Source organism: Scardinius erythrophthalmus (assembly GCF_964197995.2).
Source record: "Scardinius erythrophthalmus genome assembly, chromosome: 4".
NCBI classification, from domain to species: domain Eukaryota; kingdom Metazoa; phylum Chordata; class Actinopteri; order Cypriniformes; family Leuciscidae; genus Scardinius; species Scardinius erythrophthalmus.
The window spans coordinates 23,322,053-23,345,650 of NC_138224.1; the positions used below are offsets into that span (position 1 = coordinate 23,322,053).

Consider the following 23,598-nt stretch of genomic DNA (forward strand, 5'->3'; position numbering starts at 1 on the left):
CTGAACTCTGGACATAAATAATTAAATTCATTTTTTTTAGATACATGAGAATGTTAATGTGCACACAGGTAATTGGTGTTAAACAATATTACTTGGCTCATGATGCCAATATGTTAAGGCTGCTGTTAGCGAAACATCCTGCAATTATGAAACACTACAATTCGTCGCAAAAACTAAGTTAAAAACGGCCATTGTCTGAAGACTTTAGGACTTTGACCTTTCGCCGCTACGCATTGCCTACCTTTTTTTTATTAACCTCGCCAAATTTGACAAGATTATTGAAAATGATTGTGTTACAGAGAAGATATAGAGAAACCAGTTGAATTTAATACAGTGGTTTATTACAAACTTACTGTGTTTACTTACATAGCTACATAATTGCATATTACTTTAGAATTAATGTTTTAAATATAGCTTAAAATTTGAATACAGTAACATCTCCATCAGCGATAGGTAACGCTGTTTCTAGAGTGCCGCTGTCCTGCAGAGTTTAGCGTCAACTCCGATTAAAAACCTCACCTGTCTTAAATATCCTAAAGACGATGATTAGCTGGTTCAGGTGTGTTTGATTAGGGTTGAAGGAGCTAAACTCTGCACCCAGGAGTCAGGACCGACATTACACATCCTTGTTATTGATTAAATATGATTTTAAATATGAAAGTAAAACGGCCAGTAGGTGGTGGTGGCTGCTTGGAGAAGATCGACGTTCGCGGTGCCAGGTCCAGTGCATTAGAGGTGAATGATGGATCATCAGACAGGCATAACTGTAACAGGTCGTTGTTAGGATGACGAATTTAACTATACCATATTGCCAGGTATACGTATACCGGCAACAGTTTGAGTTGCAGGTACACATGCAGTTTAAAGGTGTCCTGTTGATGGTCGTCTTCCCCTGTATAACAAGTAAGCATCAGTAGCCACGAGTCGCATTGGTGTGACGTCAACTCCCCTCTTCGATTGATTGGCTAGAGGAGTATCTGTCAATCTAGAACTAGTGGACCAATGGTGACGCTTAAGCCCGCCCTAATTTACATGAAACTCGAACTGCAACATTTGGAAGAGCAAGCGCAGAACATAGAAAGAAGAGCGAAGAGAAAAACATCACAAGCGTACAAAAGAGTAAAATATGAGCAGAAAATGCAAGAAAGCACAAAGTACACAGTAATAAAACCATACTTTTTAACAAAGCATGACCATAAGTTTAAGTTTTGTGCAAAATAACTTTTAATGTGTTTAAAGTTTTTATTCATGCTTGTTATTTCTTTATTCACGCTTATTATATTTTGATCCGTGACCACGTTGTTTGCTATTCTGATCATTTTGCATTATTTTTTTCAGTTTGTGCAATATATTTTTACATGTGTTTTTAAATTTTTGATTTACGCTTATTATTTTTTTATACGCGACCGCTATATATTTGGCGGGAATTTGATCCCATAGTTGTCGCTGATCATCCTGATCAGCGACAGCTGTTAGTCATCATCAGCCTTATTTAATGCCCTGTCTTTCGTCTCATGTTTGTCAGATCGTTGTTTGATGCATCCTGTTCGCGTGCTTGTCTCCCTGTTCCTCGTGTTTCGTGTGCACCGGATCCTGGACTACATCACCGCCGATCTCACCACTCACCAGCCGTCATCTGCACTCTTCACTGCCCGTCTCAGTCCCTGCGTTACCTCACTGCTTTCCTGATCGCCCGAGAGTGAGAGCGAGTGAGAAAGGAGTCCCGACGACGCTGAATGTTTTCATGCTGTTTGACTTCTGAGTATTTCTTTACTGAAATAAACACTTTTACTTGCAATTGCTTCCGACCTGTTTATCATTACAATTACTAATTACTTTCTTAATCTCATCTCAATCTTGATCAGTTGAACAATACAAGGATAGACATGAAACAGCTCTTTTAATTCTTTCAAATAAATAATATAACATTGAATAAATTATTCTTTAACTGACCAAAGTATTTAAAGGGAGAAGATTACATTAAATCATACATTAGATGTTAAATTTTGATGTAAAATCCACCATTTTTATATAGAATTGTAATAGTCTATACAGTAACAGAAGTAACTGTAAATACATTTGAAAAAAAAAAAAAAACAGACAAAATTTATAGTAATCACTTACTTTACTTTTTCAATGGAAAAGTAATTTAATGAATTAATTAATTACTTAGTTATGCATTACACCCAAACACTGGTGGAATGTAAGTATAAATTTGCAGTCTTAAAGGGATAGTTTACTAAAGAAATATATATATATATATCATCATAAGTCATCATTTACTCACATTCATTGTCTCAAACCTGTATGGCTTTATTTATTTATTTTCTTCCTCTTCTTCTGAGAAACACAAAATAAGGTATTTGGAATGTTGATGTAAAAAAAACACTGGACTTTCATTGAGAGAGAAAAATAGACATTTTTTAAGAATATGAAAAACGAAATGTGTTCTTGTGTCTTCTCAAACTGAGCTTATTTTTATTTGGCATAATATTTCCTTTGCTTATCTGAATGCTAGTTCAAATGGAATGGTGTATACAGTATGTCAGTATTCTTCTGACTTCCAGTGGTAATTCATTCTCTAACTGAACATATTCCTCAAATGGCCCGTTTTAATTATATATCCGGCAAGGTTATTCAAGGTTCATATAATTAGGATCTTTGTTAGCTGTCCCCTGAACATGAAGGTTGCTTTAATGACTTTAGTGCAATAAATTTCTTTACACAGAACAAAGGTATGCCTGAAACATCCTGGTCTACTGATAAGAAATTTGCAAATAAAATTAGATAAGATAAATGATGAACAAAACTCTATGTTTTTCAAGTGCTTATCAATAACAAACTTCATAAAGATAAACACATAGCACCAGGGTGAAGAGGAATGTACAGATGTTCAAACAGTGTAGCTTCCTCCTAAGTGGGCTTGTTTAAAGCTAAAGTACAATAAAAGCATTGTTTTAGGGTGTAGTTTCCATGTTAAATTTGTTACAGTATATTGCTTGTGACAAACAAACATAACAATAAGTACTAATGAATGTCTCATTGAGACCTGTAAATATACTGTTCGTATAAATTAGCGTCTTTGAATAGAACAAATGTTAGCTCTTCCCTGAATATGAAGGCTGTGTTAATGACTGTATGTAGTCTGTCTCATGTAGATTTACTCCACAGCTCCCCTGCACAGAGGTGTTGATGCGATGAACACCCAAGGAGGTTTGGCAATGGTATATCCCACCATATGCTAGCGCAAAGATCCTACAGTCTCATGTTGCAACCTTTGCTCTGTCCTAAATCTGATCTGTTGATCATAAAATAGACTGAAGGAAGGAAGTCAGGGAACTCCTTGTTTACTAAGAACTTTCATAAGATATCTATTTCTTGTCAATGTCCTTTATGCTCTTGGTTTCCTTTATTTAAAGGGATAGTTCACTAGAAAATGTCTGTCATTATTAGATTGTTTTGAAGAATAATTCATGCTGCTCTTTTCCATACAAAGACATTTTATAGTGACCATGGCTCTGAAATGGACAAGATTAAAACACCATAAAATATTATAAATGTATTATAAAAGTTGTCAATATAGCCCATGCACTATATTCCAAGACTTCTGAAGTTATACGATAGGTTAGTATGAGGAAAAGATGATTTAAGTTGATATTCTGTAAAAAAAAAAAAAACGATGGCATCAGCAGTAATTGATGCCAAAATTACAAACAGAAAAAGCTATAACTTTTTTATGTTTTACACTGCACAGAAAATATGTCCACCAGCGCCACAGTACAAGCAAAGACCCTGGTTCAGCCTCCTCTGCCGATCAGTGATTGTGAGACGAGTGTTATCCACTTGCATGGGGACTGGTTCTGGAGTGCTGGTATACTCTGGTTGGCGAGGCGGGAAATGTGATGGCTGACCCTGTAGGTCTTCCAAGCAGGGCTGCATACGACGATCGGTGTGAATAGCGAGCTGAATTAACCATTCTAAACTCATGGCGTCACTGTATGCAGCGAGATGGAGTCGCAGACGCAGATTTAGTCCCTGCCGATATGTGTTGAGGAGCGAGCGCTCATTTCATCCACTAGGGCCCGGAACTTGAGGGTATAATCAGAAACAGAATTTTTCTCTTGATGAAGATGGTATAACTGCTCACCGACTGATGAATCGCCATCTGGAATCCCAAAAACGTCACAGAAGTGAGAGGTGAAGTTAATCAGAGACTGTGTAAAGGCAGTTTTTTGGTTCCAGATGGTCTGGGCCGATCAGAGCACTCGCCCCATCAGCAGAGAAATAAATAAAAGCCACCATCACTCTCTCATGGGGAAGTAGGGCGACAGCATCTCCAGGGCCAGTAGCGGGAACCTTTAAAGGTAAATGTCTATGAGTAATGATGAATGGAGATTCTGACAGTCTTTTCTTTTGAGATGATTGAGGAGGTCGTGAATGATAGAGCGGAGGATGGTGGAAGCACACACCTCTGCGGGAATAGAGGTAAGTGATTGCAGGACGATGAAGAAGACGACAAAGAAGAACTACAAGATACTGGAGACTAGGAGACACACTCTGGGAGATGAAAAGACTTTGCCAATGATTCATGGAATTTAGGGGAAGACAATGAGGTGAGTCCTTACTCATGTACGAGAACAGACAAAGTGCCAGAGTGAGGTATGTGCTTATAAGTGTTTGTGGTGATGAGCAGATGGTGTGCAGGTGGTGGTGATTAATACTCAGGTGATAGTGATCGTTGTGATTGGATGGTAATGGAGCCTGGCTGATCCCTGACAAAATGGAGCTCTTAACGCATTATAGTCCTTCACGTCTATTGCGATCTCAAAATTGCGGCCAGTTGATAATACCTAGAATATCAAAATCGACTGCTGGCGGTAGATCTTTTTCCGTTTAGCACCAAAACGTTGGAACAATCTTCCTAACTTCCTAACATTGTCCAGGAAGCAGACACACTCTGTCAGTTCAAATCTAGACTAAAAACAAATCTCTTTGACCTAGCATACACATAACACATTATAGACTTGTATAAATTCAAAGTTAGGCTGCATAGATTTAGGCCGGAACCGGGAGCACTCCCAATAATGTACTTGTTACATCATAAGAAGGATGGCGTCTACGGTAATATTAGTCTCTCTGTTTATCCCGAGGTTTACCGCAGTCCGCCGGATCCAGGCAGTATCCAGATCTGATGAAGGACCTGTGCCTGGACATGACAACAACACAGTCCTGAAGTGTCAACTAGTCTCTCCCCTGTGAAAGCCTTCTTCCCTTCCTTTTACCTCTGTACAGATAAAACGTTGTTGGGATAATTCCGGTTCATGTGGCTATGCGGAAGCGATAAATAATTCTTTATTATACATTCTTAAGGCCACACAAGTAGTTTGTTGAGGGTTGGTTTGTAAAGAAGGACTACACGCCTGCGCTCATATATTTTCAAACACGCATACCTATAGACTAAAGATGTGATGCGCATGTGTACGCGGGTTTGCATCTTGGAATCTATTTCAGGGTTTGCGTTCTCGAACCAACAGGCACTGTTGTTGTGCAAGTGAGCAGGCGGGAGCACATTGAGTGTTTTCTGTTAGAATGGTGTCGTGTTAGCGGCCCCTAAGTTATTAACTAATGATCTTTGCAACGGAAGTGAATTAATCAATTAAAACTAACTTTAGCTGGACAATAACTTTATTCTAGAGCTGCTGTATAGCCAAAACAATCTCAGTTACTGTAATTTCCTATTATCACTGTAAAGTTGTTTGAAACAATCTATATTGTTAAAAGCGCCATATAAATGAAAGTGACTTGACTTGACTTGACTAGTTGACAGAAGTCACTAGGACATCATTTAAAACCTTCAACAGTGCAGTCTCAGTAGAGTGATGTTTTCTAAAACTGGATTGAACATTTTCAAAAATCATATTCTCAGCTAAAAAATGTTGCAATTCTTGGAGGATTGTTTTCTCCAAAATCTTTGTGATAAAAGGCAAATTGGAGATAGGTCTAAAATTGGCCAGAATTTTGCGGCCTAATGTAGGTTCTGTTTTTCAAGCAGGGGGTGGATTGTTTATGTTTTAACAAATCAGGTACAATAATTTAACAGCAATTTACCATACGCAGGAAATGAGGACCAACTACATCAAAAATTAGTTTAAAGAAATATGGAGGGATAATATAGAGGAGCCAGAAGGCTTAAGCTGATCTACTATTTTTTGAAGATGGATTCAGAGATGGATTCAAAAACAGCAGTGCAGGCAGGTGAAAGAGAGGGATCAGAGGAGAATCGAATTATCCCCTATCTTAGATCCCTTATCTTGTTGACAAATAACCTAAGAAAATCTAAACATATAGATGAAGGTGAAGTAGCATTTATGATAGTAACATTAATGAAATTAAAAAGAGTTTTCATTCTGTGACAGTTCTTTTTTGTGATTTCTGAAAAATACCTTGGTTTTGCTGCTTTTGGATACTGGGATAATGAATCTATTTGCATTTAAATAGAGACCTGGAGCTTGTCCCATTTTTGCTCCACTCTTCTGCAAGTCTGCCTGAGAGAGCGTATGGTGTCATCTAGCCAGGGCTCAGGCCTGGGTTTATGTTGTAGAGTCTTTAAGGGTGCCACTGAGTCTAAGACATTTACACAGATGGAATTAAACCTAGATAGGAGCTCCTCAGCATTCAGATCACATTGGGAATCTTCCATGGATAGAGTGGATTCACAGAATGCTAAGGAAAAGGCATTTCTGGTGGTGGAAGTAATTATCCTGGACTGGTGAACATATAAGCATTGGATACACAAGGAACAGTAAACATAACAATCTTATGATCAGAAAAAAACATTTTCACACACCTCGAGGTCACAGAGGGAGAAACCAGGAGATAACACTAAATCACATTGACATGAATTGGTAAACTCCTTAGCTAGAAAGTCAGCAGTGCAGCAAACATGAACATTAAAATCTCCTAATAATAATAATTGATCATTTTTTGTATGAATACCCTAAGAAGTCTGCAAACTCAGATAAAAAGTCCTTATTGTATTTTGCGGGACGGTATATTACTGCTATCAAAAGTGGATCGTACAGTTCTAGTGCAAAAAACTGCACCCGTTGAGCAGGAGAATTAAAAAACAAACAGTTTGGAGGTAACAGTTCAGAGAACGGACTTAAGTCCCCAGAAGTGAGCCAGGTTTCGGGGAGAGAAATAAAAACTCCAAGTCACGATAGGAGAAAAAAAGCATTAATAATAAAAGTCTTGTTTATCACAGATCTGGAGTTGATCGAAGTCATCTTTAGCCGTAGCGGGTTTTCAGTGGACTCCTTTGACTGCTTTGCCCGCGGTAGCGTGCGGAGCTGGCCCGTGCACACTCCTCCACGGTGAAAGCAGGGAGAGCAACAACCAAGGAACGCGCCCGCTGCAGTCGGAAACAAGGGAATAATAAATAATAAATAAAACAAGAGATTCATTATCTCAATACTAGAGAAAACAGTGAAAGCAGCAAAATGGGAAAACTAGGTTGCTGCTGGTAGAGGTGTTAGTGAGACCAGCAGGATGTGCTCAGCCTGTGGTTTGTGTGGGTCCTAATGCCCCAGTATAGTGATGGGGACACTATACTGTAAGAAGCACAGTCCTTCGGATGAGGTGTTAAACCGAGGTCCTGACTCTCTGTGATCATTAAAAATCACATGGTACTTCTCGTAATGAGTAGGGGTGTAACCCCGGTGTCTTGGCCACATTCCATCCATTGGCCAAGGCCAATCATGGCCTCCTAAAAATCCCCATTAAAGGTACACTATGCAAGATTTTCTGCCGCTAGAGGGCGCTACATTCCAAACAACAACAACGGCGTAGCTTGATGACGATGTGAAGGAGCGTGGAATGAAGGGAACTGTCGTTTTCAACTCCACCGTGGATGTAAATCAGTCAGACGGGAATCGAAAAATCATGTTCATGGATGAGGTAAAATTCTATTTTTATAAATGTTGCGTTTAATGACATGCTTTTATTTCATTAAAATGAATTAACCACAAGAAAAGTAAGGTTTAATACTAAATTGGTTATCGTAGATGTTACTGTATTTGTCGAATTCATTGTTGTGAAAACACTGCCCAGTTTTACGTGTTCTAAACAATTGTTGTAAAAGTACATTCGAACATACCCACATCATTTGCCAAAATACTGATTAATCTTTATGTATAACACATGCTATATTTATTTACATGGCCATAAACACCAGACATTATAAACAATGTCAATAAACTAAACACAAACCTAAAGCAATAATACTTTCCTTACATAAACATAACTATTACCGAATGCTACATTTGGAATATATAAAATTAAGCATGCTGAATTGCAACTTCTATGTGATATGTGTAATATGACCTCACGATTTTTCACATCATATGCATAGACAACAAGACATTCTAACAATAAGACTAACACCGTCTTCTGTATTCAATTTTATGTCAATAAAGGAGTCAAAACAATTACTCACCTGTCAATTGAAACACATGCAAGATCGGCGTCTCTTTCTAGTTGAAGTTTGTCACGAAGTTCTCTCCATTTAGGAAATGCCGCACCGATGTTGATCCTGGTTTTATTTCTCTTCTTGTCCCAAATTCTTCTTGGGTCGCTTGGTTGACCCGTACGTTGACGTTTACGGGACTTGTCTTTGTCGGCAATTGGTAAAGAATGCTTGTGTTCCATAATGACTGCACGAAACAAACTAACATTTCTTGCTTGATAGACGCTACAACTTCCGCATTTGTCAAGGACTCCACGCAGTACGAGCGGAAACCGAGGGTAACGCGGATATGACGCCATTGACTGGCGACTCCCAGCTCACCCCTGCTCACACGCCCCGTTTCCTTGGTTAAAATCGCAATTTTCTCACGATTTAAAAATAGTTGGAAACATTTGGGATATTGTAAGTAATCAACTTAACAAAATATATAACACTGGCCTTGTGATTTTGGGATATTTTAATGCAAAAATCTTACATATTGTACCTTTAACTGAATTGGCTCTATCACTCTCTCTCCTCTCCACCTATAGCTGGTGTGTGGTTTGTGGAGAGCGCACTGGTGTTGTTGTACTGTGGCTGCTGTCAAAAAACTGTGCAAAAAGGCTGTTCTTGTAACATATGAAATATGATTTTCAAAAGACAAGTTACAATCTAATATAACACCCAGGTCTTTTACTGTAGAGGATGAAGTAACAGGGCATCCTACTATGTTAAAGTTGTATTGTGAGAGGTTTTGTGGGTGGTTTTTTGAACATGAACTAACGATGATTAGTACCTCTGTCTTATCTGGATTTAATAAAAGAAAATTGCGCGTCATCCAATCTTTTATATCTTTAACACACTCTGTCAATTTGGATAATTTAGCGTTTTCATCCGGCCGTGATGAAATATATAGTTGAGTGTCATCAGCATAACAATGGAAATTAATTCCATGTTTCCTTATAATATTTCCAAGTGGCAGCATATATATTGAGAATAATAGAGGGCCTAACACAGATCCTTGCGGCACTCCATAGTTTACTGGAGTTATGATCGATTTTTCTCTGTTTAAATAGACAAAATGGTAGCGGTCAGATAGGTATGATCTGAACCAGCTTAATGCTTGTCCTTGTCCTTGTCGTGAAAGAGAAGCTCATATTTTTAGTCTGTGACTGCCTTTACATAACTCTTATTAATAATAGCGCCATTGATCGTAGCTGAATAGACTGGGAGTGCTGGAGAATGTAGTGTTTTGTAATGAAATTAATTGTTTGACTTTCACTGTGTAGGAATGCTATCAAACATTTAAACCTAGTTTTACAAGCATGCCATATAACTCAATTAATTAATTTATTTTAGAAACCTAGTGTTATGTTAAATTAATTGATTCTGCTCATATAAACATTGATTATGAGATCACTCACATAAACGTCCTGCTATTTCCTGTCTTTTTTTTTTTTTATGAGCTCACATACAAAGACTAATCACAAGGCAGTATCGATCGTAGAGTTATGTAAAAGTATTTTAGGCATCTGTCCACAACAGGCTTTACATGTAACCTCATAATCCATTAGTAATAAAACATGTATGTCCTGTTCTTTCTAGTTTCATTGTGTTTCTGTTTCTGATTACCTAGGTCCCTGTCATTGTAAGCTGACCTAGGCTGAATCCGAAATCGCCCCCTATCCCCTCAAATAGGGCGCTATTTGAGGGGACGGCCATTTTTAGTGGTGTCCGAAACCATAGTGGACGTTATTGAGTGCACTCATTCAATCCCACATTTACACTGCAATAACGAGTTTACAACCGATATTCGCTCAACGGCTGTTGAAATTCACTCACTCGTTTTCATTCACTCTTTCAAGTGAACAGTATTAATGGACTAACGTAGGGAATAGTGAATGAGGGTTTAGGGGGCGATTTCAGATTCAGTAGGTGTGCCAGTTTGTTCCCTTGGTTACTGAATACATTCACCTGTTGATGCCAATACTTGGAGCCAAGCCAAGATGGTGCCGTTGTATGTGGCTCGCCATCTGTCGCTTGGTGTGGTGTCCAGTTTGTTTGTTTTAATATTTATTAAAAATAATCTATTTTTAGAAATAGACTGTAGTAATAGAAATAGAACCCTAAAATGTAATATACATACATATATATATGTGACCCTGGATCACAAAACCAGTCTTATGTTGCACAGGTATATTTGTGGCAATAGCCAACAAAACATTGTATGGGTCAAAATGATAGATTTTACTTTTATGCCAAAAATCATTAGGATATTAAGTAAAGATCATGTTCCCTGAAGATATTTTGTAAATTTCCCACCTTAAATATATAAAACATTTATTTTTGTGAATGGATGCAGCACAATCGCCAATAGAAATGGACAACTTTAAAGGCGATTTTCTCAATATTTCGATTTTTCTGTACCCTCAGATTCCAGATTTTCAAATAGTTGTATCTCGGCCAAATATTGTCCTATCCTAACAAACCATACATCAATGGAAAGATTATGTATTCAGCTTTCAGATGATGTCTAAATCTCAATTTTTAAAAAATTACACATAAGACTGGTTTTGTGGTCCAGGGTCACATATATATATATATATATATATATATATATATATATATATATATATATATATATATATATATATATATATATATATATATATATTAGGGCTGTCAAATTTAGCGCGTTAATAACGCGTTAACGCAAAATCATATTAACGGCACTCATTTTTTTAACGGACGATTAACGCAGCGCGTATTTTCTGTTTGACCCGTGGCCCAAAACCTAGTTGGAGAAATGCAGATACACAGTGTTGGCAACTTAGCCACATTGCAGACCCCTTTAGCGATTTTTTTCCCTTCAACAAAGCGCCCAAACCTTATTTAGTTTCTGAGAATATACCGGTACCGCCGGTACTGCTCTCCCAGCACGCGCGCGCGCCTCTCTCTCTCTCGCTCTCTCTCTCTCTCTCTCTCTCTCTCTCTCTCTGCGTCTCACGCGGAGGAGCAGCGCTTTAATTCAGTTAAACACAGATATTATGTTGCTTCTCTAATTTTACAAATATAGCCGAAATCAGAGCACGGATATTGTCTTTAGCTTATGTGTATTTGATTTCACCAGACGACGGCTCGATTATCAGAATTTTTGTGCAGATTAACGTCTTGGAAGGGAGAGCTGGTTATGTTTATTTGGTCGCGTTTCAGTCACCATTTCAAATTCATTCCGTTGTTTGACAACAGAAACAGTAAAATATACGTTTTATTGAGAATGTATTGAGAATTTAGCTTCATAAAAATGGGCACAGAGAGAGACAAACTACAATGTAATAATAAATGCTAAATGTACATTTAGCATTTTCAGAAGAGCTGCCCTGTCATGCAAAAATCTAAACATGTTTGTGTTAGTAAATTGCTCAGTGCAAAGAAAGAGAAGTAATGGGAACCTGGTATTTCTTTTTTCTTTCTACATGTGTCTAATAGACATGAACAAGTTCTTTGAAAAACATCTATGACCTTTGAAACATGTCTCGTCTTCATGCTATATTGACTATGGTTTCAATAATAAACATACATTTGCATAAAGCATCTATATTTATCAATGCCCACGTTGATTAGAGTATTACAAACTTGAAAAGTATTAATTTAAGGTATATTTAGAACAAATAAAAAATGTGCGATTAAATGCGATTAATCGCGAGTTAACTCATGACAACCATGCGATTAATCGCAATTAAAAATTTTAATCGATTGACAGCCCTAATATATATATATATATATATATATATATATATATATATATATATATATATATATATATATATATATATATATATATATATATATATTTAGATTCCATGTCTGGACACAGCCAAACTAAACTACTAGTGGCACAGAAATGTAACACTTCACTGTCTTCAAAAGATAGGGTTGTATAAACTGCTTCAGATTTCTCTTTATGATGTGGCAAACAGTGCAAAAAGTGACAAGAGACAGTGCATGTTCATTTGGCCTTTCCATAAATGCTATTTTTGACACTCTTAAAGAGAGCAAGTAGAAATCTCCAAACTGCTGACAAAGTTAGTTGCGTTCAAATTCCTGTGAGGTAGCAAAAGATAATTACACACTAATTAAATGACTTTGAGTGGATGGAAGTCATTAAGAGAGGCTACGAGCAGCTCAGTAGGTCAAATAATCATATTTGTAAAAAGAGGAATGTGGAAAAGTAGATTGACTGCAGAGCAAGTGGCAAGAGTGGCAAAAAGTTGAGAAATGCTGAACTTTTTGCAAATGAGCGCCGAAAAACACTAGACAGCAGCCGGTGGCTTTGAGGTGCAGACAGTGATGGCTATCAATATGCCTAGAGATATTCTGTTATATGTAGTGCTTAAATATGGCTAAATTTAAATTAAGCCTGGAATTCACTACACAACTGTTAAAATCGGAACTAATTTTAAAACACTGAGGGCCTTATTATACACTTGGCGCAATAGGCGCAAAGGCCAGCACCAGGCGCGAAGCAAGTGTTTTTTGCTAGTTTCAGCCTGACGCAGTTATCATTTTCACATCATGCGCCACGTTGTTTAAATAGCAAATGCATTTTCTCCCATTTCTGCGCCCATGGGTGTGCTGGTCTGAAAACTAGGTGTGTTCAGACGCATTGTTGGCGCATTGCTATTTTGAGGTAACTGAAACAGACTGCGCCATTGACCAACAAAAACCTGGGCTAAAGTTAATGGTGCAGTATTTTTGTTGTTATTTAAAGGGAGCATTAGCAATGTGCGCCTATAGGTGGGTGCACAACGCGCGTACACTCTGCTTATTGCACACACAGGGACGCACAGCTGCCCACAAATTAACAAAATATTTAAAAATAAAAGGATTACCATGTAAAAAATGATTATTGTGTACATAAAGAGATGGTAGAATCCAGCTTGTCCTGTAGATAGCCTGCTTGAGTGCTTTAACCTCGTGCACGAGCAGATCCGTTTCCTCGCTGGAGACGCGTTCAGTCTTTCCGCTTGCAAATTCCACCATGTAAATAGCTAATCCGCCACGGCGTGAGCGCAACTGGCTTTTAAAGGGAATGAGGAGATGAGACTCTGATTGGTTTATTGCAAAACACACCCATTACGAATAAACTGTGATAATGAGAGAAATGTTGAAGGTGTCTAAATACATTTTAGTTTGACTGTATAGTCAACAAAATGTCTAAAGGGGACCATCAAAATAAAATATAACCATTAAGATAAAATGAATGTCATAGAGTGATACTGTATGTGTTCCCACAAACACTCACAACAAGTGACACCCTTCTTCATTTTTCAGCCAATTAGCAGCTCTCATCTTATGTAGGTGGAGCCTGTAAATGTAATCTTCTTCTGAGTTCCAGGACACCAGCAGTGACCTGTGCAATTCCTTAATGCATCCCTGGACAAAAAGACTGAGTGTCTACAGGACAACACTTTATTTTACAGTGTCCCTGATACACATTTTGCATGCAGTGTTACTATAGTAATAACAGTCAATTATGCATAGTTACATGCAACTAACTCTAAACCAAATTTAACCCTAACCCTATTATATAGAAAGTACATGTAGTTCATTACTATTATTAGTACTTAATTGTACACTTAAATTGTAACATATGTGAACAATGACACTGTAAAATAAAGTGTTACCAAATAAAGTGTAACCGGAAAACCTTCTTCTGATCTGTTCCACAGTAGCGCAAAAAAAAAACGTCCTCTCAAAGACGCATGAATCACTGCGGCATTTGCTTTCTGATGGAGCGTAAGTCACCTTGATAGAGTCCGCAGGACGCTGGATACCTGAGCTGCGTGTTTCTTGAGGAATGATTGCCGGGACTCACAGCGGTGTGATAAATATGGTGGGAACTGATTTCATTAAATAAAAAAATCATGCAAAATATAAGGGTCAATTAAATTACAGAACTGCCATTCCTCTGATCTTTCGGTCTCCAATTAAGAAAAATGCAGAAAAAGAGAAAATGAAAACAGCTTACAGACCTCACATCCAGATGTTTCTCAGGATAGGAAGTGAACGCAATGATGCTATAAACTATTTGCATATTTCTAGGGTGAGTTACCATGCAAACTAGTCAAAACTGTGAAGGTCATTTACACACTTAATGAGTGTAATTAAACATTTGGTCATGGATTTAATGGAGGAATCTGTAGTAAAGCAAGGGTTGAATAACTACCATTTACCAAGCACATATTTGAAAGCATAATACAATGTCAAGAATGGGGACAGAACAATGTTGTGGATGTGGAAAGGGACGATTTTATTCATTACTTTGACCTTTTCCTAAAATATCAACATGGAAAAGTTGATCAAATATTATTAAAATATAACTTCCGTCTAATTTAAGGCAATTCGAATGAACCTGCTGTGTCACACAAGCATGAGCCGTACCACACAAGTGTCTTAAAAATCTATGAACTATGCAAATGTCTTTTTAACAAAGGGTACGACCCTTGTGTAGTTTTTTCTCCCCTTGTGCTGCTCCCGGATTTACTCCATGGGAAAAGAAATCTATTTCTATTTTAGGTCTCCTCGTCATTCTTTTCAACTTGGCCCACAACTCCACCCACCAGTGAATGTTGTGTTGAAGCATTTTAGAGCTTTTCAGATACTTACATAATAGCTGTAAGCATTTTTATAGTTTGGAGTATTTAAACAATGACATCATAAGATGAATGGTATAAATACTGCTTAAAATGAAGCACAGACCTGGAATGAGAAGAATTTCAAATGTAAGGAAACGCTGTGATTTGTGCTCCATGCTTGTAGGACAATAAAGTGTCAATAAAATTAAACTTTAAACCAGCTGTACGTTGCCATCAAAGATTATGGATGGTCTGTTTAAGTTACAAACAATAGTATTTCTAAACATCATTTGGAATTGGATGTGTATTCTCATATTAATTCTAAATGTGCACATTCATAGACAGCCCTCTATGGCAAGCCATTTTTACATTTAGCCCTTGAAATGAAATTTTATTTCTACTTTTTGATTAACAGTAAGTATCTCATTAGTTTAACATGCATGTAATGTCAAGCACCACTCGCATTTACTGTAGATAATGCAAAAATTACTTTGTTTCATTGTGATTCTGTACATAATCTGTTTGCATCTAAATTCTTAGTTAAATGGTTGTTTACCTGATGTGATATTTGTTTAGCATAAAGAGACATACTGTAAACATGTTCATTTGCAGCTGTTATTATATTATTTTCATGTAACAATCTTGTCTTTATTGATTAACAGCTTGGAAAAAATAATAAGAAAGACTTTTATAAAATTTTATAAATGGTACACTTTAAAATTTTCAATTTTTAAGGCCAGACAAGTAGTTTGTTGAGGGTTGATTTGTAAAGAAGGACTACACGCCTGCACACATATATTCAAACGTGCATACCTGTGGACTGAACACATGATGCGCATGTGCGTGACGTCGGTGTTTGCGCAGAGATAACTGATAATTACTTCTAATCACTCCGTAGAAGTAGCAGTGCTTCGCCTTCAGAGATTATAGTTCCCAGTATGTATACGATTAGAAGATGGCTGTGTCTCATGTGACCTTGTTATTTGTACAAGCTGTGACTATACAAATCACAACATGTAAATAGGAAAATGTTATTTTGTCACTTATTGGGAGGAGTATGCTAGCTGGAGCTGTTTACCTCCAGTCTTTGTGCTAAGCTAGGCTAGCGGTGGGTGCGTCAGACAGAGTTACGGCAAGCACAGAGATGAAAAGGGTATGAAAGGACTTATCTAACTCTGGGGGATACGGTGAATAAGCTAAAGTCCCAAAAAGTCGGCGTGTTCCTTTAAAGATACATATTAGCAGATAAAGTGTACATATTACCTAAAGTTATTGAGGTGCGCTATTATACATCTTCTGAAATAGTAGAGATTCTCCGGATTAAAACAAAGGCAGAAAAGGAACAGACACAAGTGAAAAAAGCATTGCTTATGCACGTTTTTCTCAGATTTTTGTTCAAAATGTTGTTGTTTTTTATTAAACTTACCCACATTCAATTGTTGATTAAAAAAAATGCATGAAGCTAGAATAAAACTTTTTTTTTTTTAAGAATCTTATCTTTCTTTTGATATATTGCATGTTCAGATATTCATACAACAAAATATTCTGGGTGCCATGACATTTTTGTGAAAACTTTTGTCAACTTTATAAAACAAAAAACAAAACAACTCTGGCAGGGAAAGAGTTCATTCATGAAAAATTAATTCACTGTAAAAATTATCCTGTTAAATTTACGGTAAAAAAAAATGGCAGCTTTGATTTGCCAGAAATTCAGCATAAAAATACTGTGACAGTGCAGCTTGTATCATAGTTAATTAATAGGTATTAACTCTTTCCCCAACGCTGACGGAATTTTCTGGCAATCCATGTTTTCACTGTTATATGGTATAGGGTGTGCTATTTATTATCTTCTGAAATAATACAAATCTCCAGATCCAAAAACAACACACTATAGAAACATTGCTTGCACAAATGTAAACTAATGCAATCATCAAAAATTAAACAGTATATAAATCAAAACTGCCAAATCTTACTAAATGAAATGTTGACCCAGGAAATGGTATAGGACTGTGTAAGCTTTGAAGGGCTCTATCTACTCTAGTTATGTTTTGATAATCTTTCTGAATCCAATCCAGACTTAGCCTTTGACAAAAACGCAATAAGTGGATCTTATTCCGATCCACTCCGTGAAGGCACGTATTTCTCATTCAAAAGGCACATCACCCAAAACACGGCTTGTCACAATTTGTGATGAATCAGGCAAGAGCCAATGAGAGTTTGATATCACTGCCGTAAAATGTGACGTAAAGCTTCTTGAGGCGACAATTTCTAAATTTATAACAAGTTTTATTTGACGTTTACAGTCTTTGCTGAAAATGGAGATGAAGGTCGCTGAATAATGGCTTGAATTTGGGTCTGCTCCTCGCAGTCGCATGGATTCTAAAGATCTAGATTACAGTGCACAAATAAAATTGATTACTTTTGTAAAATTACGTTGCATTTTTTTGTGAATTTATGTTGCATTTTTGGTGTATTTTATGGTTCTATTGTCAGTCACAGCATAGGAATATACTAAGAAAAAACCTGTCCACAGCAAACAAAATAAATATTAAATGGTAAGTCATGGTTAAACGATCACATAAATGTTATTCATTTTAAGGTTTTAAAGTGTAGGGAAGTCTTTTTTAACCCTCTGGTGCTCTTCGCGTGTCGGTCAAAAATTACAGAAATTAATTTTTTATTTCAATGAAATCAAAGTACTACATTTTAGTTAGATGCTTTTTATTTAATATTTTGTATTTTTAGGGGATTTTGTAGTACTAAATTATATTTGCGCTGTATTTATAATCCATTTTTTCACTTTTTGAGCATAGACCTGAAAATTGAATTTCCAACCTTAACTGTTGTAAATCTTGAATGCTTTAGAGCACAGACTTAAGTTTGATCTCTTTTTAAAGACAAAAAATACTATTTTTAATTATTATATGAAAAATACATTTCCAAGAACATGTTTTACTCTAAAACTGTGAGAAAAACTGTTAAATATTTGAGCCTGATATCTAAAAAAAAATTTGTTGGCCGCAGTACCAAAAGTTTCCACTAGATGAAATTCATCTCCCATTCATTTCCAGTCATTTTGGATGCGGTCAGTGTGATTATTTTTTTCAGGACCATTTAATGTGTTGAATCATGTCCATGAGTTTTGGTGTGTGTGTGCTCACATAGCAAGTGCCAAAACCTTCGTACCATTTCGATTAAGAAGAAAAAAAAATTGTAACATATTTAGGTCAAAAATGACCAAAGAACACCAGAATATCATGTAATCCTTCAAAATGAGTTTGCAGCAGAAGTCACACAGAATAGAGTGAAATGTTACAATTTCATATTAAATAAATTAGTAAACTGCGTTTAATAAATACGACCGAAAACATAATGTCATTGATATGGCAACTGAATACAACAGAATCAAAATATGAATGCCACATTTTAATATTCATAAATAAGGATTCATACACATTTGAACATCTGTAAAGTTCATATGTAAATAATTATTCAATTAATTATTAGATACTGTCATGGGTCAATATTGTACGTTTCAATGTCTATGCAAGTAAATGCAAATAGTTGAACCACACTTTACGTACAAATACATACGAATACTCATTAGATCACATTGGACAGTGTTTCTAGTTTTACAGCATGCATGTATATTTAACAACTTATAACCATATAATTCATTAACTGATATAATGTTAATACTTAAACTAAGCCACCAAAATCTGCCTTTTGATGTACCGATAAACAACACAATAATACAGCCATTCCCAAACTGTGGTCCGCGGACCACTAGTGGTCCGTGAGGGTACTGCAGGTGGTCCGTGGAAAGGCAAAATAAAATATAAAATAATATTTTTTTTACCTTCATTTTACCAGGAAATTCCCATAAAAAAAGAAAAGTAAAAAGAATATGTAGGCCTATATTGATATAACATTTTAATTAAATAGTCAAGTTATTGTGTGATTACTAATAGCCTAGTGGTGATCGGCCGTGACATTCAAGTTCAGTGCCGTTAGAACCACAACATTGGTTCGGTGGATAGCAACAGGTTCTCTGAGGAGAAAAGGGCAGAGGCAAATTAATATGTTCTCATTATCACATCACACGCATAGCCTTTAATGGTGCGTTCACACCGGATGAAATTTCGCTTCAAACTTTTGTTTTTACGCGCGTCAATTTCGCTCTTGACGCGCGAATTGATACAATGTGTACAAAAAGGGATTATGTCAAATTCGCGCCTGCCGCGTCTAGTGATACGCTTGACCAATAACTATGTGCTGAATGGTCATGTAAAGACTTGTGTGGTGCGATCTGCAGTTCTGCCTAGCCAGCGCCAAGACGACAATGTAAAGAGTGACACTACGGTGCAATTTTAATGATATGAATATTTTCTAGAAATAAAAATTCCAGATACAGCATACTCATTTTTCATTGATTCTTGCACCCAAGAACACAACAAAATGACTTTTAATAATAAAAATAATAATTTAAGCTCCTTATTATGTAGCCGAATCTGTGCTGGTTTGTATTAACCGCCTCCAGTTTTCCGTTTGTTTTGCCTCCAGCTAGCGCCGTGACGTAGGCGCAAAAGGGGTCTATAACTGTGAACGCACAGTAATAGGCATCTAGTTTATGAAACGAAATGTTTATAAATGGAATGAATAAGGCCTGTTATTATTTTAATTTCCAGTTAGTTTCTTGATCTCGCGTTTCTGAAATGTTTTGCAGATGTGCTGTTAAGTGGACAAACTCAAGCCTGTACTTTTTGAGGACTTGTAAAACTCTGAAGATTAATAATCCCCTAAAATCGCCAAAGGTTTTGAAATGTTGACTATATTCCAGTGTTCTTATTACTGTATATATTTCAAGCCTGTTGTTCAAATGAACCTGATTATGCCCTGATTGCCCTCGATCGGGCGCTTGAGTAAATAAATAAATTAAATATGTGGCAGCCGTTGTGTGCAGTAAACTTTCTTTTAACAAGTCTGTTGTAGCTACTGATGTGATGACCAGTTATAGTTTTAGTGCTAGTAGCCTAAGCCTATTTAGAGGTGCAGATTAATTCAGGTAGGACTCTGTATTTTATTATGTGTATTATGAGGTGGTCCGCGAAAATTCTTAAATACAAATAGTGGTCCACACACACAAAAAGTTTGAAAACCCCTGCAATAATACAGGTGGCACAATAGAATGCTAAAATGATGAATCAGAGTTGATCAAAACATGGTCAAAACAAGGTCATACAAAAGACAAAATACCATCAGGGTAACACACATGGCCCTAAAATAGTGCAATAAACATTACTGTCAAGTCTTATTTTGGTTCATCTTTCAAGTCAGTCATGTTTCATGTCTTGTCATGCGATTCCCTGTTTTATTCACATGATCCTGCCATGTGTTTCCTTGTCTTATGTGTGATGTTCTGATTGTTTCATTGTTCACAGGTGTCCATTGTCTTGTCATTAGTCATTGTGTGTATTAAAGCCCTCATGTATGCCACGTATCCTTGTCAAGTAGTAACCACTGTGGTAAGCATCATGTCCATGTCTTGAGTTCATGCCATGCCTTTATGATCTTGTTTTGTAAATAAACTGCACTTGGGTTCTCTACAAACTTCAGTGGATTTTATTTACAATTACCTAAATAACAGAAAATGCAACAAAAAACTAACTAATGTAACCTACATTGATAACAAAAATATTTATAAAATTGTTTATTTATAAAAATGTAATCATATGTTATGTGTAACACAGGGACTTCTGGGATGTCTTTTTACTTTTTTTTTAAATATTTGTAAATTATATGGTAATTCATAATTATTACTTGCAAATAAACGTTATTTTGCAATAAAACGACTGATGTTAAACCAATTACATTTTTTCACCATATATATAACTTACATTTAACCAATTAACATATATAAGGTAACTTACATTTGACCAATTAACATGTGTTTATTGTTGTACTTTTACAGTATTTTTCTGTTAACAATTACAAACATGTTTTCCAGTGTACAGCTTCTACCTGTATGTGCAGTTGTGCTAGTTCTGTGGTTTGCAGTTGCAAAAGTAACAACAGGGCTGGGAGGGTTGGCAAGTATTTAATTAGTGAAAGTCAAAATAAACATTTATAGGCCTACTCAAGTTGAAATATTGCAAAACAATATTCATAAACACACATCTTGTATAGTTACTAGAGAAAATGACATATGTAGTTTCAGTTAGACTCCTTACAATAGACTAATTAAAATAAAGCACCTGTAACATATAATATTAATTTGTTTAAATACTGCTCCGGCTTGCCATAGAGCTCGTAGCGAGCGAGGGAGGGCATTGCTGCTTAAAATGCTGTGAATGTGACAGCCAATCGTCCAGACTGCCAGCCTCATCTTGGGGAGGGAATGAGGAGACACCTCTGTGAGGAAAATGCGCGCGAAGTGACGCGACACGCGCCGCTCTACAAGTGCTTGGACCATTTTCCACGAACAGCGCGAGGACCGGGGCGCGAAAACGACTCGCCCTTTTGAGGGGACAAACATGACTGTGGTGCCCGGGGAGAACCTCGACGAGACTGTGGCATTGACAGTCCTGTCCCAAGATGTTTACGAACATGAACGGGCAGACCAGGAGTGTTGCGAGCGGGTCGTCATCAACATCTCCGGACTGCGCTTCGAAACCCAACTGAAAACCCTGGCGCAATTCCCTGCCACCTTACTCGGTGACCCCAGGAAAAGAATGCGCTTCTTCGACCCTCTGAGGAACGAGTACTTCTTTGACAGGAACCGACCGAGTTTTGATGCCATTCTCTACTTCTACCAGTCTGGAGGCAGGCTGAGGAGACCCGTCAATGTTCCTGTGGACATATTTATGGAGGAAATCAAATTCTACGAGTTGGGAGAAGAAGTCATTGAGAATTTTAAGGAGGACGAGGGCTTCATCAAGGAGGAAGAGCGACCTTTGCCAGTAAACGAGTTCCAGAGGCAGGTTTGGCTGTTGTTCGAGTATCCCGAGAGCTCTGGACCCGCGAGGGGCATCGCAATAGTCTCAGTGCTCGTCATTTTGATATCAATTGTCATATTTTGCTTGGAGACTTTACCTGAGTTTAGGGAGGACGGGAAAATACACGAGGAGCCCCTCGCATTAAATGGAACTGCCAGTTTAAAGAAGCCCAATCCCTTCACAGACCCCTTCTTTATCGTGGAGACCCTTTGTATCATCTGGTTCTCCTTTGAACTGCTCGTGAGGTTTCTCGCGTGTCCGAGCAAACCAGCCTTCTTTAAGAATATCATGAACACAATCGACATAGTGGCCATTATTCCCTACTTCATCACATTGGGTCTGGAGTTGGCCGAGCATCAGGGCAACGGCCAGCAAGCGATGTCTCTGGCCATCCTGAGGGTCATTCGCTTGGTGCGGGTGTTCCGCATATTCAAGCTCTCCAGACACTCAAAGGGGCTTCAGATCCTGGGAAAGACCCTTCAAGCAAGCATGCGGGAACTGGGTCTCCTCATATTCTTCCTTTTCATTGGAGTTATACTGTTCTCCAGCGCCGTGTATTTCGCCGAGACAGACGACCCCGATTCGGGGTTCAGCAGCATCCCCGATGCCTTCTGGTGGGCAGTGGTTTCCATGACAACTGTAGGCTACGGGGACATGTGCCCAGTCACCATCGGTGGCAAAATAGTGGGCTCTTTATGTGCCATCGCTGGTGTGCTCACCATTGCTCTACCAGTGCCCGTCATCGTGTCCAATTTCAATTACTTCTACCACAGGGAGACCGAACACGGGGAGCAGATGCAATACACGCATGTAACGTGTGGCCAGCAGCAATCCTCGTTTGAGGAATTTAAAAGGAGCGACAGCAAAGCGTCCCTTTCCAAATCAGACTATCAGGATTCAGAGGATGGGGATTCAGTCAAATACACCAACTGCAGCCCGCGTAAAGCATACGCAGGAAAGCTTACTGATGTATGAATGTTGAAAGCCAATTATAGACCCAAAGAAGCGCACCTTTCTCTGTGACTGTGAGTACATCCTCATCCCTGGCGCTGGCTTGAGTAGATGTCCGATGATCTGCGTGGAACACGGACTTCTTTTGGAATCTACGACAGCGGATTTTAGCTATAACGTGATTGTTCGATTGTTTTCCAAACTGTCTTCCATTGTTGTGATCGCCGATCATCGAAGCGCGAGACGTAGGCTAGCTGTAGGCGCAAAAATAAAATAAACAAATAGGAAAAAATATAACGTATGTTATTATTAGCAAGCCCAATTAAATCAACGTGTAGCACTTTATTCGTAGACATAAATTCATTGGTGCGTAATCCGTTGGTTTTTCAACAAATTCGGTGACAGTGCGATAAAGTTTACATCCAATTTGCTTATTTGGAGAAAAATAGTAGGACCAAAATACATACATAGGCTAAATCTTGTTATTTGTTTTATTTATTTTTTCTAACGA

The 23,598-nt window shown here is 37.5% G+C and overlaps 1 protein-coding gene across 1 annotated transcript; it reads left to right on the plus strand.

Moving 5' to 3' along the window:
• The first annotated feature begins 21,532 nt into the window (after window positions 1-21,532).
• Window positions 21,533-23,250, plus strand: LOC308689807 (shaker-related potassium channel tsha2). Its single transcript, XM_081363818.1, has one exon. It carries the CDS (start codon window positions 21,675-21,677, stop codon window positions 23,109-23,111), a length of 1,437 nt encoding a protein of 478 aa, XP_081219944.1. The 5' UTR covers window positions 21,533-21,674; the 3' UTR covers window positions 23,112-23,250.
• The last annotated feature ends 348 nt before the right edge of the window (window positions 23,251-23,598 follow it).

Excerpts from the sequence above, each read along its gene's own strand:
- LOC308689807 (XM_081363818.1), top strand. The coding sequence starts at position 21,675 with ATGACTGTGGTGCCCGGGGAGAACCTCGACGAGACTGTGGCATTGACA.